Source organism: Tasmannia lanceolata, unplaced genomic scaffold (genome assembly GCF_043159265.1).
Source record: "Tasmannia lanceolata isolate RefF3 unplaced genomic scaffold, GAP_Taslan_0.1 ptg000037l, whole genome shotgun sequence".
Taxonomy (NCBI): Eukaryota; Viridiplantae; Streptophyta; class Magnoliopsida; order Canellales; family Winteraceae; genus Tasmannia; species Tasmannia lanceolata.
Genome location: NW_027518714.1, coordinates 21,426,204 through 21,439,597, shown reverse-complemented (window position 1 = coordinate 21,439,597; position 13,394 = coordinate 21,426,204). Strand labels below are relative to the sequence as shown.

The following is a 13,394-nucleotide window of genomic DNA, read 5'->3' as shown; positions in this document are numbered from 1 at the left end:
AATTCGAGCTCTTCGATTTGCTGGTTCTCCAAATGCTCCTCCCTTTCGAAGCTTAGACATGAAAACAGATCTCCTTTCCATGATTTTGTCTCTCCAAGCAGCTACTATGGATGCAATGAGATCAGGAGTAAGGTCTTCACAACAAGGTGGTGTGATAACCTTAGGGGGACACAAGATTCCAATAATCTGAGAAGGGAAACACAAAGGTGCATAGAAAGATGATTTTTCTAAACCCATAAGATGGACAAATGAATATGGACAAGTACTGGTGATAATTTGTGGACATGATTGACTCACCCAACGAATTTGGTTTTCCCCTATGGTCTGCAACCAATGGTGACATTCATTAAGCTGAGGTTGCTTAATCTTTGCCTTCCAGGAATGAAAACTCTTAAGGGTGTACTCAATGCAGTTTTGTGGCTGAAGGATAGTGAGTTTCTCACATAGCCACACATATAACAGCTGCACCTTTTTACTAGCAATAAAGTCTAAGCCATAAAAGGTTTCAGCTAGCATTGTAGGGACAGGATTTCTCCCCTCATTTATCTGATCTACTATTGTCAACAAAGTGAAAGGGGCGGCACTAGAGTCTCTGCGAAGAACATGACGTGCAAAGACAGCAAATACTAAGGCATTACGTCGACACTCCTGAAAACGTGAGTCAGTAGGATCGACGTTTTTAGAAAACAATTCAATGAGGGCTTGAAATTGCACATTTTTCTCAGTTAAGCATGGCAGAGTTTTCACGATCTTATTCTCAAAAAGTTTGCAAAAAAAATCATGAGGGGAGTCTATGCTTGAAGGTCAGATCCAATGTCCCTCAGGAGGAAGCTCTAACAGGGCACACCAATCTTCAAATATAGGACAGAGTTGAAAAGACCCGAATCGGAAGACATGAAAAACAGGATCCCAACATCCAGCAGCTGGTTGAAGAAATTTCCAATTTATACCGCGACTATTCAAATAAGTAAATGAACCGATGAAATGCTCAGCCACACTCCTTTCTTCACACCTCAGCGGAAAAGATTTAATAGTCTCAGCTATCCACTTGTCTAACAAATTGTTTGCCATGATCAGACCTGACACTAAGAACAAGATGATAAGGGAGGGAATATAACCTTTAAGTAAATAATAAGAATAAACTTGACAATCAAATATACAGGAAGGATACAATCTGGGACATTGAATTTTTCATCAAAGATGAGAGATAATCAAGAGATCAGACAATAGACCGCGGCCATAAAATGACAAAAGTAGGTCGCAAACCGGATCCAAATCTGGCGATGAATATCATCAACTGTGCGATCGAGAGGATCAAAATGATAGACCATGGTCATAGGGACAGCAAATGAGCTATCGGCCAGATCTCAAGACACAACAGGCAAGGATCTAATCCTATTGAGCGATGTATACATAAGATGAATTTATGATACAACAAAAAGGTGAATACATAATCACAGGGTAACAAATAAATTGTGACCACGAGGAAAATATGTACAGGCCATTATCTTAGTGAAACTAGAAATATACAAATACAACTGATCAAATTGGAAGCTCTCACTAAAAGTGGGTCCTAAACTAATCAAAGCTATACATGGGGATCAAAACAAGGTAAACTTACTCCAAAGGATAGCAATCATGCTCAACATGTTTTGGATAAAATCCAGCAGCATAACGGCTATACGAGGAAGTCAAGGTCGAGACTAAGTAAACTGACTCTAAAGAATAGCAGTCATGCTCAAAATGTGTTGCGAAAAATTCAGCAGCATAACGGCTAAACAAGAAAGTCAAGGTAAGGTAAACTCATGGTTTAACTAACTCAAGAAATAGCGGTCATGCTCAAAAATATTCTGGATAAAATCCGGTAGCATAACGACGCTAGACAAGAAAGTCAAGGTAAGGTAAACTCATGGTTCTCTAACTCTAAGAGATAGCGGTTATGCTCAAAATATTCTGGATAAAATCTGGCAGCATAACAGCTATATAAGGGATCCCCATAGCTCAATCAAAGGTATATGAATAATGGTTACCAGAGAAAGGTGAGAACATATAACAACGGGTCAAACCCTATAATCAACAGATCAAGGACTAAACTTGGCCAAGGCGATCAAAAGCCACTGACTAGATCTAGATCTGAATATGGAATGGATATAACCGATTGAATCGAATAAGGAACTCTAACTAAGAGGATGACCCTAATATGTATAATTAGTATATATAAGTATACATACACACAAGTTCTAACCAGGGGTACCAGCCCTAATTCTAATCTAGCTGAGTCAATGAAATCTCGACTCAAGACTGACTAATGAGTGTACTAGGACCATACTGTAGCCATGTAAAATGAGCTACTCTAGTCTACAAGTAGGACAAAGCTCCTAACTCTAGGCTCCACATGTGTAAGCAACACACGTTCGACCCTATATGAATGCAATATACTTATATAAACACGGGTACTTCCTAGTTGGATTTCACTAGGTCGGTAAGTATATACATAATATATAAAACAAAGTAGGGCTCCAGACTCAATCTATCGGATATTATGCGTATGAACCATACTTAACATGTATAACACAAGTATGCCCCATGTTATACATAGTATGCCTCATTGCTCATCGGCTGCTGTAGACAAAAGTACGCCCAATGTCTACGGCTGTAGCACCGGCGCATAGCTTGAAAATAGATATAACAGTTCCGTCAGGGTAATGACTTCCCAGTCTGGTACGCACTGTATCTATCTTCGTAGACCCAAGAATAATGAAAAACAATGAAAAAGTAAAGAATAAACAATATGATAACATATGATGTGCAGTGTGTGAATCCCTTGTTTTAATTATGCACCTATCTGGTGCCCCTGGATTCTAACGATAGAATTCCCATTTAAAATTATTTTAGCTCAAAATTCTCCAAAGTTAGTAAAAATGACATTTTTATAGAGTTAGGCAATGTTTCAAGAACTCCTCAGCAGAGCCGCCAACCTGTGGACCCCGATCCGAGGACTGTGGGAGAAGGAGTCCCTAACACCCTCTGGATCATCCACGTGTGAAGGAGAGCTCTACGAAGGAACTCTCAAAACGGATGCGACCCTCATAGCATAGCACGAGTGGCGATATAAAAAGAAAGAGATATGTCTTGATCCGGAGCCAAGGCTCGAAACCAAGACATACCTAAAATAAACTCAGAGTCGTCATCCATGGATATACCATGGAACCCTAAAATCAAATCCTCTGTGCAATGGATAACCAGAAATATAAATAGGCTCGTGCCTGGTGACGAATGAAGAAGGTCCGAAGAGCACCCCCAATTCGCCCGAGTGCGAACACTTGGTCTCTTATGCCATTTATTATTAACCTCGAAGAGTTTTGGGCAAAAATCATGTGAAATGGGAACAAATATCCCCGAGTGGACGTCTAACTAATCATGCATGACTCGGGGATGAAATAATAAGCATACACAACATAAATGAAAGAAGCGTGTCACCTAAACATCGCTAGGTTATGTGTAACATGCCTAATGGCTAAGTTCTGGTGGGCAAACACATGCATGCTATAGCTAAAGGTATAGGTCTGGTGGGCAAACACATGAAAGTAAGAAAACATAGCAAAACACACAACATAACAAAACAACAAATCCTAAGACTCTAAATGATTTAGCCCGAGTCCTCGGATGGTCTGATGTTCATCCAAAGAAGCCTACGTATCCCCGCCTCCACGAGAATCAAGGCAACGTAGTTCTTCGTACCTATTCTAAACTATGATGCCTAAGACACCTAGACTTCTATCTTAGACTCGATCTAAAAGACCGAACTAGTTCTTAAAGCTTCTTCTACGATTATTTAAATTTCAGTGAATTGTAGATTTTAGGACACCCTATATGCCCTAACTAAATGCAGGTTAGTCCTAAGCTAATGCAAGTGGTTCATATAACCTATGTGTAACCAGGCTGTATTTCCTAAGAAAAACAAAGGGTTGACTAACGCATCCTATTCTAGTCATCAGTCGGCGATGTGAATCGCCCACTGACCGGATGGAGGCGCTCCTATAACTCTAGGACAAACCTCTAACTCTAAAACAAACACAAAGAAGCACACAACAAATCAAAGACGAACTCCTAACTCTAAAACTCTCTATCTAGGACAAACTCCTAACTCTAGAGGAAGATCTTGTTGAAAACAAGGTTTTGAAGAAAAAAGGTTAAAGCATTTATTTGCAAAGTTTGGCTGGACTTGGGATGAAGATCCCAAGCTGCACTACGTACCTCGTGGAAGAGGATCAAGCCAACGTAGGTCGAAAAGAAACTTTCCTACTACGCTACAAAACTCAACACTTCAAAAGATTTAAGGCTTTTGATTTATTTTTTTTATGTTTTTTATGTTTTAAATTTCTAATGTTTTTGAGTTTTATATGTTTTAACATGTTTTTGGATTTTAAAATTTTGATTTCACCCTTTTGGTCAAAGACCGGAGGGAACATACGAAGTAAAACCTTAGGGTCAAACCCTAGGGCAAATAGGGGAAACCCCTAACCAAGGTAAACTAATGAACAAGGATAAAGACAACGATCTAAAATTCCAAAAGGTAAAGCTCTAATGAGACTGTGCTAGTCCCTAACAAAGAAGAGTGATGACAACACTAAGGAGAAGCTCCTGAAAACAACTATAGAAAAGGGGGAAATGAATCAAAGACTCTAATACCGCTATCAAAGGACGAGTGAATCAAAGACTCTCTAACAATGCCATCCAAAGGACGAGTGAGCCAAAGGTTCTTTAATACTACAACTTAAAGGAGGAATGAGTCAAAGACTCTCTAATACTACCACTAAAAAGGATAAATGAGTCAAAGACTTTCGAACACTCTATAAAGGGGGACAAATAAGACATAGCATGTCTTTTAGCTCAAAAGATAGACAAACCAGGGAGGTTCTATAAATGAAGCACTGTATGCCTCCATTGGGAAAAGGCGGGCTCTAAGCAACGAGGCTTGCTTCCAGAGGAGAGGTGCCTAGCGAGTCAAAGCGTGTCTCCTAGAATGGAACTCGCTAATAAGACCACAATGGTCTCCTAAATGAGGAAGAGAAACTATCATCTAATGATTTCTAAAAGACTAGAGAAGTCTACTAAATAGAGAGGAGAACACTACTTGGACTAAGCAAGTTCCCTGAGGCTGGGCTAGCTCTATAGAGACATAAATTGTCTCTCTAAAGGGGAGGCTGTGACTATCGCCATCATTGCCCTCGATCAAATAAACACTCACCATTATCAATTAAAACGGAACTAAGATGAAAAGCCCAAACCAAAGCCGATACAACTCAAATGTTATCTCTATCACCTTAAAGGCTAGAAACTTAAAAATAAAATAAAATAACACCACACTTAAAGAATAACCTATTTACCAATTCTAAATGGAACAGAAAAATGGGAAACCTGGTAGAATTTATTCATTTTCCAATCCTGCACAATCGTACTGAAATTATTCCTTATAGAGTAAATGAAATAAAAGGGGGGATGCTACTTATGCACATTGTAAGGATCAACCTCCTCATTACAATCCTATATTTAAAATATGCAAAACCAATGTATATGCCCATCAGCCCCACATCAAAATACAATTTTCAACATGAACCTAGATACACTCATTTCTTGATCACATAGTGCTTACCTAGCATATAAAACATGCTTCGTGAGAAGTGCTCAAATAAAATATAAAGTGCACACTCAAACCACCAACTGTTTAGGCAAATGAGTTTTTGAATATTCTTTTTAGAAATATGATTCAAGTAAACACCGAGAGCCATAACCTGTAATTGAGCATCTATAAGTTTTGGAGAATGAATTCAAAGGGTAACCATGAAATTTTAACACCTAACATTTACAACAGTATTACCATACAGAGTGGTCATTCTAGAGTTCACAGAGAATATGCAAAAGACTCCGCACAATTACACACATGCATGTACACTCTCACAGCCACATTCGTACATGTATTCACCCACAGCCATATGTATTTTCATAATCACATGTATTCATTCATATGTGCATGAACATGTATACAATAGGGGCTGAAGTGTACCAAACAAGGGCTGATTTGCGGGTTGAAGGGGCTGATTTGCGGGTTGAAACTGTTCAAAACAGGGGGCTGATTTGCGCTAGCAGTGACTAAACCATAAGCTCAAAATGTGCACAAAACTGGGGTTAAATCATGGACAGAATTGTGCTGCCAGTGGCTGAACCATGGGCTCACATTGTGCCAAAACAGGGAGCTAACCATGGGTTGAATCCTGTGTGAAATTACAACATATGGTATTTTAATCTGAACTTAAAATACAGAGATCCTTATTAGAATGATGAGGTACGTATATCAGCACACCATAAAACACTTGGACAGTTTTTTTTTTTTTGGTTAAAATTTACCCTACACTATTGTACTCAAATTTCAATTTTCATAACAACTTTTCACATCCACGTATCATTAACATTTTTAACTATCATCAACGTTTCAATAGCCAAACTATGCACAAAAGGGACCTATACATAGTATTTTGAAAATGCTACCTTTATTATCAAGTCTCTGTATTCATACTGATTTATTCTATCCCCTTACACATAACAAAATATGAGAACATCAATAACTAACTCACACAGATAATCATGGGGCTAAAATAAAAGTATCCATAACTTTGAAAACTGCAGAAAGCATTTACAACAAGATTTTCAATCTATACATTTGTGAAATCAAAACAAGGCAGGCAAACGACATCTGTACAATTTCATCTTAGTGAGAACACTCATATAGGCACACACACACTTATATGTACCTACAGTGTAGCAAACTTGTTAGCAAAGATATTTGGGAAAATCATGATTCAAAACAAACTGTTCATAAAATCTGAGAATCGGATATTCCTTGACGATCTTAATAAGAATCACAAAGATCAATTCCCATCTAATATCACAAAGGGAATTCACAAAATGGTTACATGCATACAAACCAGAGGTGTAAAAGAAAAGTGTTAAAACTCTATTTAAACAGCCATAACCAGAAATTTAATAGCATCCAAATTTAGAGTGCAAATAGAGGTCCTTATGAAACGAATGAACTTATCCACGCGAGAGGACAACTCATGAGAATCAGCACTTCATATTAACATTTCCCATCTATTCATCCTTCTTTTCATCCAACACAATATCCATCTATGGAAGTATAACATGCTACAGACTTACAAAGTTACCTCTTGACTTATCTAATTATTCTTCCAAAAGATCAAATCAAACAATGGATCATCCATGCAACATTATAATTTTCAGATCTACCAGAAACGCGATGAAAACAATAAAACTTAGAAAGGTCAGATGAATTGAAATCATGATTTAGAAAGTAATTAAGCCAAAACATTTTCACAGCCAGTAAACCACAACACCACTAAGATTACAAATCAAGAGGACATCTGATAAACATTTCTTAGCACACCTTTATTATAAACAAAAATAAAAAATAAGATTACCTCCTTTCTTCTTCGAATCTCCTTCTTGTCTTCTATCTCTCTCAGATCTGATTCCTTTCTCAGATCTCTTTCATTTCTCTACCAGATCTCCTTCTCTCTCTCTATTTGGAAACGAAAAATGAAAGAAAGACCTAGATCTCGCTCTAATTCAAATCTAGAATTTTTAAACCAGAGGTAGGCCAAGGAAAGAAGAAAATAACCTGTGAAACATCATTTCACCGGAGAAGATGAAGAAAACAAAGCAATAGAATGAGATCTATATAAAATTGAGAGAAGAAATCAACCAAAATAGGGTCAGAATCTATGGCAGATCGGAGAAGAAGAAGATGAAGAAGAGAAAAATTAGAATTAGAACATCCTTCCTCTCACTCTCTCACAAATCTCAGCTATAAGCCACAGATCTAAGCGATAAGATCATGGATCTAGGGTTTGAGAAGGAGTTAGGGTTCAAGGTTAGGGCTAAGAGCAAAGGGAAGAAAAACTAAAGGAATGAAAACAAATTCCCGTCGAAAAATTGATCGGATTTTGATCGGAGAAGAAATCCAGAGGATTAGGGTTTTATGATTTAAAAAGCTTTTGAAACCGAATTTTGAGATTAAAAGTAAGAATAGAGAAAAAGAAGAAAAGAGAAATCGATCGAAGAAAAACCTAATTGCCGGATTCCGGCATAGATTGCCGGAGAAAGTGAAGGTCGGCTCTCTCTCTCTCTCTCTCTCTCTCTCTCTCTCTCTCTCTCTCTCTCAGATTTTAAAACGGAAATGATTCTCCTCCACTCATTTTCTCTTTCTCTCTATTTTATATTAAAAGAAAAGCTACCGATATCGGCACTACTACAGTTAGTGGGCGCACGAATTTTGCTGCGCGCGCGAATCAGCCATGGCCCAGACGAGATTATGCACCCCTAGCTTCGGACACCCCCTATTGCGGATAATTCACCCCACTTCTCACCTGGATATTCCACTCTGCAGATAACTCACCCCCCTTATACATTCATACCACCCCTCTTCCTCGGCTCGTCCTATTTGCCATTTCTCAGCAGATCTTGCCGAAACTTTACGGGGACCTCGGTGGGACCCTAAACTACTTCAGGGTTCAAATTTTGATCTCAATTCACTAATCTGACGAGGTTTTGCCCAAACGACGCGAACTTGGGTCCGGTCAAAATGGGGTGTCTACAACTTGCCGAAGTTCCATGGTCGTCTATAACCCGAAGAGTTTCTTGAATGGCTTAGTGCCATTGAGAAGTTCTTTGATTACAAGGAGACACCTGAAAGCCAACGTGTGAAGCTTGTGGCTACAAGGATTCGTTGCTACGCTTCGACATGGTGGGATAAGGTTCAAGAGATGAGAATCCGCAAAGGAAAGCATAAGATCTCATCTTGGGAGAAAATGAAGTCATGGCTTAAGGAGAAATTTATTCCTTTGGATTTTTCCTAAATTATCTTTTCTCAATTCAACAACCTACGCCAAGAATCCAAGAGTGTGTTGGACTACACCGAAGAATTCTACAAACTCATGACTCGTAATGATATTCAAGAGGGTAAAGATCAACTTATGGCAAGGTATGTTGGTGGTTTGAAGTTTTCCATTCGTGATGAGGTGGAAATGTAGCAATCATTGAGCGTCAATGATGCTTATCAACTAGCCTTGAAGGTGGAGGCTAAGCTTTCTCGTCGCGGTGCTAAAAAGTATGTGGATGTTCGTAGTCTCTATCCTTCTTCCGAAGGTGAATCTTCACATGGTGGAGGTACAAAGTCAAGGTCCGAATATTTCAACAAAAATTCTACAAAATCAGCCCCTACATATCAAGTTGGAAATCAGCCCAATCGTCCCAACAATTCAAATGCTTGTTTCAAGTGTGATCAAGTTGTCCATCGTTTCAAAAATTGTCCAAAGAGGCAAGTAGTTGCCTTCGGTGATGAAGAAAATGATGATAATTTTGTTGATGATTCAAATCAGCCCATATATGATGATGATCTTATTGACTATTCAAATCAACCCATACATGATGAGGAAGATGGCATACAAAATGAAGAAATCGAACCCAAAGAAGGAGAAAGTTTGGTGATCCAAAGAGCACTTGCTACACCAAAGGTTGAATCCGATGATGATTGGCTTCGTTCCGATATTTTCAAGACTCGATGCAAATCTCATGACAAGGTTTGCTCCATTGTGATCGATGGTGGGAGTTGTGAGAACATCGTATCTCATAAAACGGTGAACAAACACAAGCTCAAAACCGAACAACATCCAAAGCCGTATCGGATTGCATGGTTCAAGAAAGGGTATGAGAGTAACTTTTTTCTTTCTAAGAACGAATTTGAGCAAGAGACCAATGATAATGGTAAATTCAATGCTCTACTTGTTGAAACTAACGAGGAGTACGAGGAACTTCAACGGCAATTCAATGAATTCATCACCAAAGAAATTGGATCCGATTGCATATTAGGTGAACCGATGGATATTGAAGTGATGGGTGAATGGAAAAATATTACATCGATTTTTTCATCCAATTACATCGATCTATTTTTATTCGATCCTACATTGAAGCTCACAGTTGATGTTTATATATTCAAACATGTTCAAAATCTAGACAAGTTATCACTTCTTCATGGAGATTATGAAGCGGAGTTTGATCTTTGGAAGTCTCAATTGATGATGATTCTTCGATACTTCAAGGTTCAAGAGCGAGTTTTCTTGAACCAAGGAAGTTTAGCAAATTTCAAGATCGTGTGGATGCCCCTTTTCAAGTGCTTAAGAAAATTGGGGATAATGCATTCAAGGTTGAGCTCCCTCCAAATATTAATACTCACCCAACTTCAATGTTAAAGACTTGACAACTTATCAGGTAGAGCTTGATGAGAACTCGTGGACGAGTTCTTTCTCACCCGGAGATAATGATGCAGTGCCAACATGGTAGCCATGTCATGCCTAGGTGATTTTGGTGGAGTTCCAAGGTGCAATCCCTCATTAATGTTATTGGCCCGTTTTGAACCTGATTTTTGAGCTTCTAAATGGAAGAATTGTAGAAAGTGGTAAACTACAAAGTTGTAGGTCTCTTTGAGATCTTTCCAACAAGTATTACTGCTTGAAAATTGGACAAGAATGTAGAAAGTTATGGCAGTTTTTGTGGACTGTGTGTGTGGGTTCCCAAAACAGTCAAAGTTAGTGAGTTTCAATGCAATTAATGTTATGTTAGTCCCTAAGCTAGCTAGTGGTGGAGCTTGAACGAATTTGCTTTGGTTTTCTTTTATTTAAAGAGTTAGAAACCATCTTTAGAGGGGATTTTGATGTTGATAAACATGTAATTGATGGAATATCAATTGGGTTGAGCATTGTTCCCATTTTCTTCTTTTTCTCTTGTTGTGTTTTTTATTTCTATTTTTCTTCTTATTCCCTCTTAAGCACCCGCATTATATACACAATTTATAAGCCTTAGAGTGCTGTTTTTAACTAAAAAGCAGCACCTAAAAGGGGTGGATATTTGTTTTAATCATGGTTTTCGAAAAATCAGATTTATGTGTATTAAATCTATACGATATATCAACTACTTCATTAAAAATCAGCACTATACGTGTGTTTTGATGCAATATACCAATTGGTTTTAAGGAAAGCAGCCCTTCATATGTTTTTAGATGATAATAGAGTATGAATTTTAGGGAAAAACATAGCTTGTGATGTGTTTAATGTAATGCACTTACCGTTTTTATAAAAACAGCCCTATGTAGATACATTTCAGATTCTTAACATGATTTCTTAAAAATCAGCCCTTTATATGTGATATATATAGTGTATAATTATTTATAATAAGAATATTGCATTTATATATGATAATGAATCATATCAAGATTTTTTTTGTTAGAAATAAACCTTATGTGTCACATGATGAATTTTATGTTTAATCTTTAGAAAAATCAGTACCCAAGATTTATAAATTTAAAGTTTTGATGAGCCTGATAGAGAAAAAGATATAAATATGATATAATTAAGAAAGACATCTTTTAAGGTAAAAGGTTATACTTAGATTTAAGTGTTAGGAATAGTTTAGAAGTAGATTTATTAAGTAAAAACGAAAGGTTTGAGACGAACGAATTAAAATAAAGAGAAACTTTTAGCCTTGACCAATCTAACTGACACCTTGACATATAATATCTACAGGTTCACTTCGTGATTGATACATAGAGCTTTTCATCTTAATTCACCCTCGAAAATTCAAGGCAGTTGATAGTGGCTTTCATGGTAACAGTTACATAAATGGTCTTATTATTATGATTGCATTTCGTATGATTAGATTCTTTTCTAAATGGCTAAACTGGATAGCAAGCTCTGTTTTGATAAATTATTGAAAATATGGTAGTACACTAACCATGCAGGGGAAAGTAAAAGAAAAATCCCTCATGACAGAGAGGGAAAGAGGTACGTATAAAAATCATGCATTCACATATAGGATACTATGGGAGGGAGGCCCATGGGAGACCCCCTTAGAGCCAACCTTGGGCGAGATGCCAAAAGCCACCCCGAGGAGAGCGTACGACATTGGGCCGGCAATGCATTCAGGTGGACCTGGTAGACAGGATGACCAATGAAATCCTACCTAGGTTACACCTAAATATGGGTGGGGGCCTAGATGGTCAAGATCAACGGCGGCATATAAATGCCATGAAATGAGAAATAATGGAAAAAGAAAATAAATGAAAGGGGGGTTAGAAATGCTGTATGGTCTTGGGGTAGCCTCATGCTTTTTAATTGTTGTATGCTTGCATCTTTGCATTTTTAAGTCTGGTCCCTATTTCTATTTCTATTTCTAGTTCTAGTTATTGTTCTATTTTTATCTTTATTTTAATGAGTGGTTGTTTTGCTTATGCTAACCCTCTAAATCATAAGAAATATTTTCATAATGCAATCTCATTTAGTGGCTCTTACTTTGCGAGCTATTAAGGGATCTTGTTCAGCTTGTTGATGACTTCGTCACCACCCACAGGTTCTCTAGGTGTTAGCGATGGAGCTTTTGTCATGCAGAAATACACACTATATATGTCACGAGATTGGGAGCTGGTTAGAGTGTCGAGCTATATTCAGTTATGGTGTTTTAGTTAGAGCTGCAGTTCAGCTTTATTTTAAATTCAATGGTATTTTTAGTATTGACTTTTAATATTGTAATTGACCATAAATTTCATAATGGTATAAGATTTGTTCATTTTATTTGGTGAATTTTCCTCATAAGATAAAATTGGTTAGTCAGCTTGTTTCCCTTTTGGGGTAGCGATTCAGGTTTTGGGATTTCGCAAAAAACAAATTATTTTGTCTAAAATTTGCCCAAGTCCGGGTCGTTACATTACAAGTTGAAGCTCACACAAAAATTATTTCAAAAAAGATTACAAGTAAAGCTTAATCCACTCTAAAAAGGGTTTAATCAAGATCAACGCACAAATGAGGTGGAGAGAGAGATTCAAGGCAAAGAAGGTTTGCAAATGTTTGTATAGGCCTTAGATATATTGGAAAATCTTTTTCTTAAGTTAAAATCAAAACTAGCTGTTACAGGGGCAAAATCGTAATACTTTGCAACTTTTAGAAACGGCAATATTTTTCATGTTCCCGGGAACTTCACGGAACTCTGTGTGATTCCACGAAATTCCGTACCGTAGTTCCATATTTCAGTCGCTTTCTTGTAAAACTCATATCTCTTTCATTTCTTATCGGATTTTGACGTCTTTATACTCGATTTGAATGGAAATGAAGAGATTTGTCTGTTAAAAATATTTTTAAAAATATTTAAAAATGTTTTGGACCAGTTATGATAGGATTTATATGTTAGATCCATTTTTCAAGTGCTAATTTCATGTCTTTCCATTTTGAAACTTAACTTAGCACTTGGGCCTTGGGGGCACTTGATTT

The 13,394-nt window shown here is 37.4% G+C and overlaps 1 protein-coding gene across 1 annotated transcript in view; it reads left to right on the top strand.

The window, feature by feature from the left end:
- Nucleotides 1–12,750, top strand: part of LOC143861314 (protein VAC14 homolog) — a 110,032-nt gene extending 97,282 nt beyond the window's left edge. Inside the window, exons 15-17 of the mRNA XM_077372251.1 lie at nucleotides 6,054–6,346; nucleotides 11,658–11,716; nucleotides 12,481–12,750. Of these exons, the coding sequence (XP_077228366.1) occupies nucleotides 6,054–6,137 (84 nt within the window). The 3' untranslated portion in view covers nucleotides 6,138–6,346; nucleotides 11,658–11,716; nucleotides 12,481–12,750. The remainder of the gene's footprint in view (nucleotides 1–6,053; nucleotides 6,347–11,657; nucleotides 11,717–12,480) is intronic.
- Nucleotides 12,751–13,394: the final 644 nt, after the last annotated feature.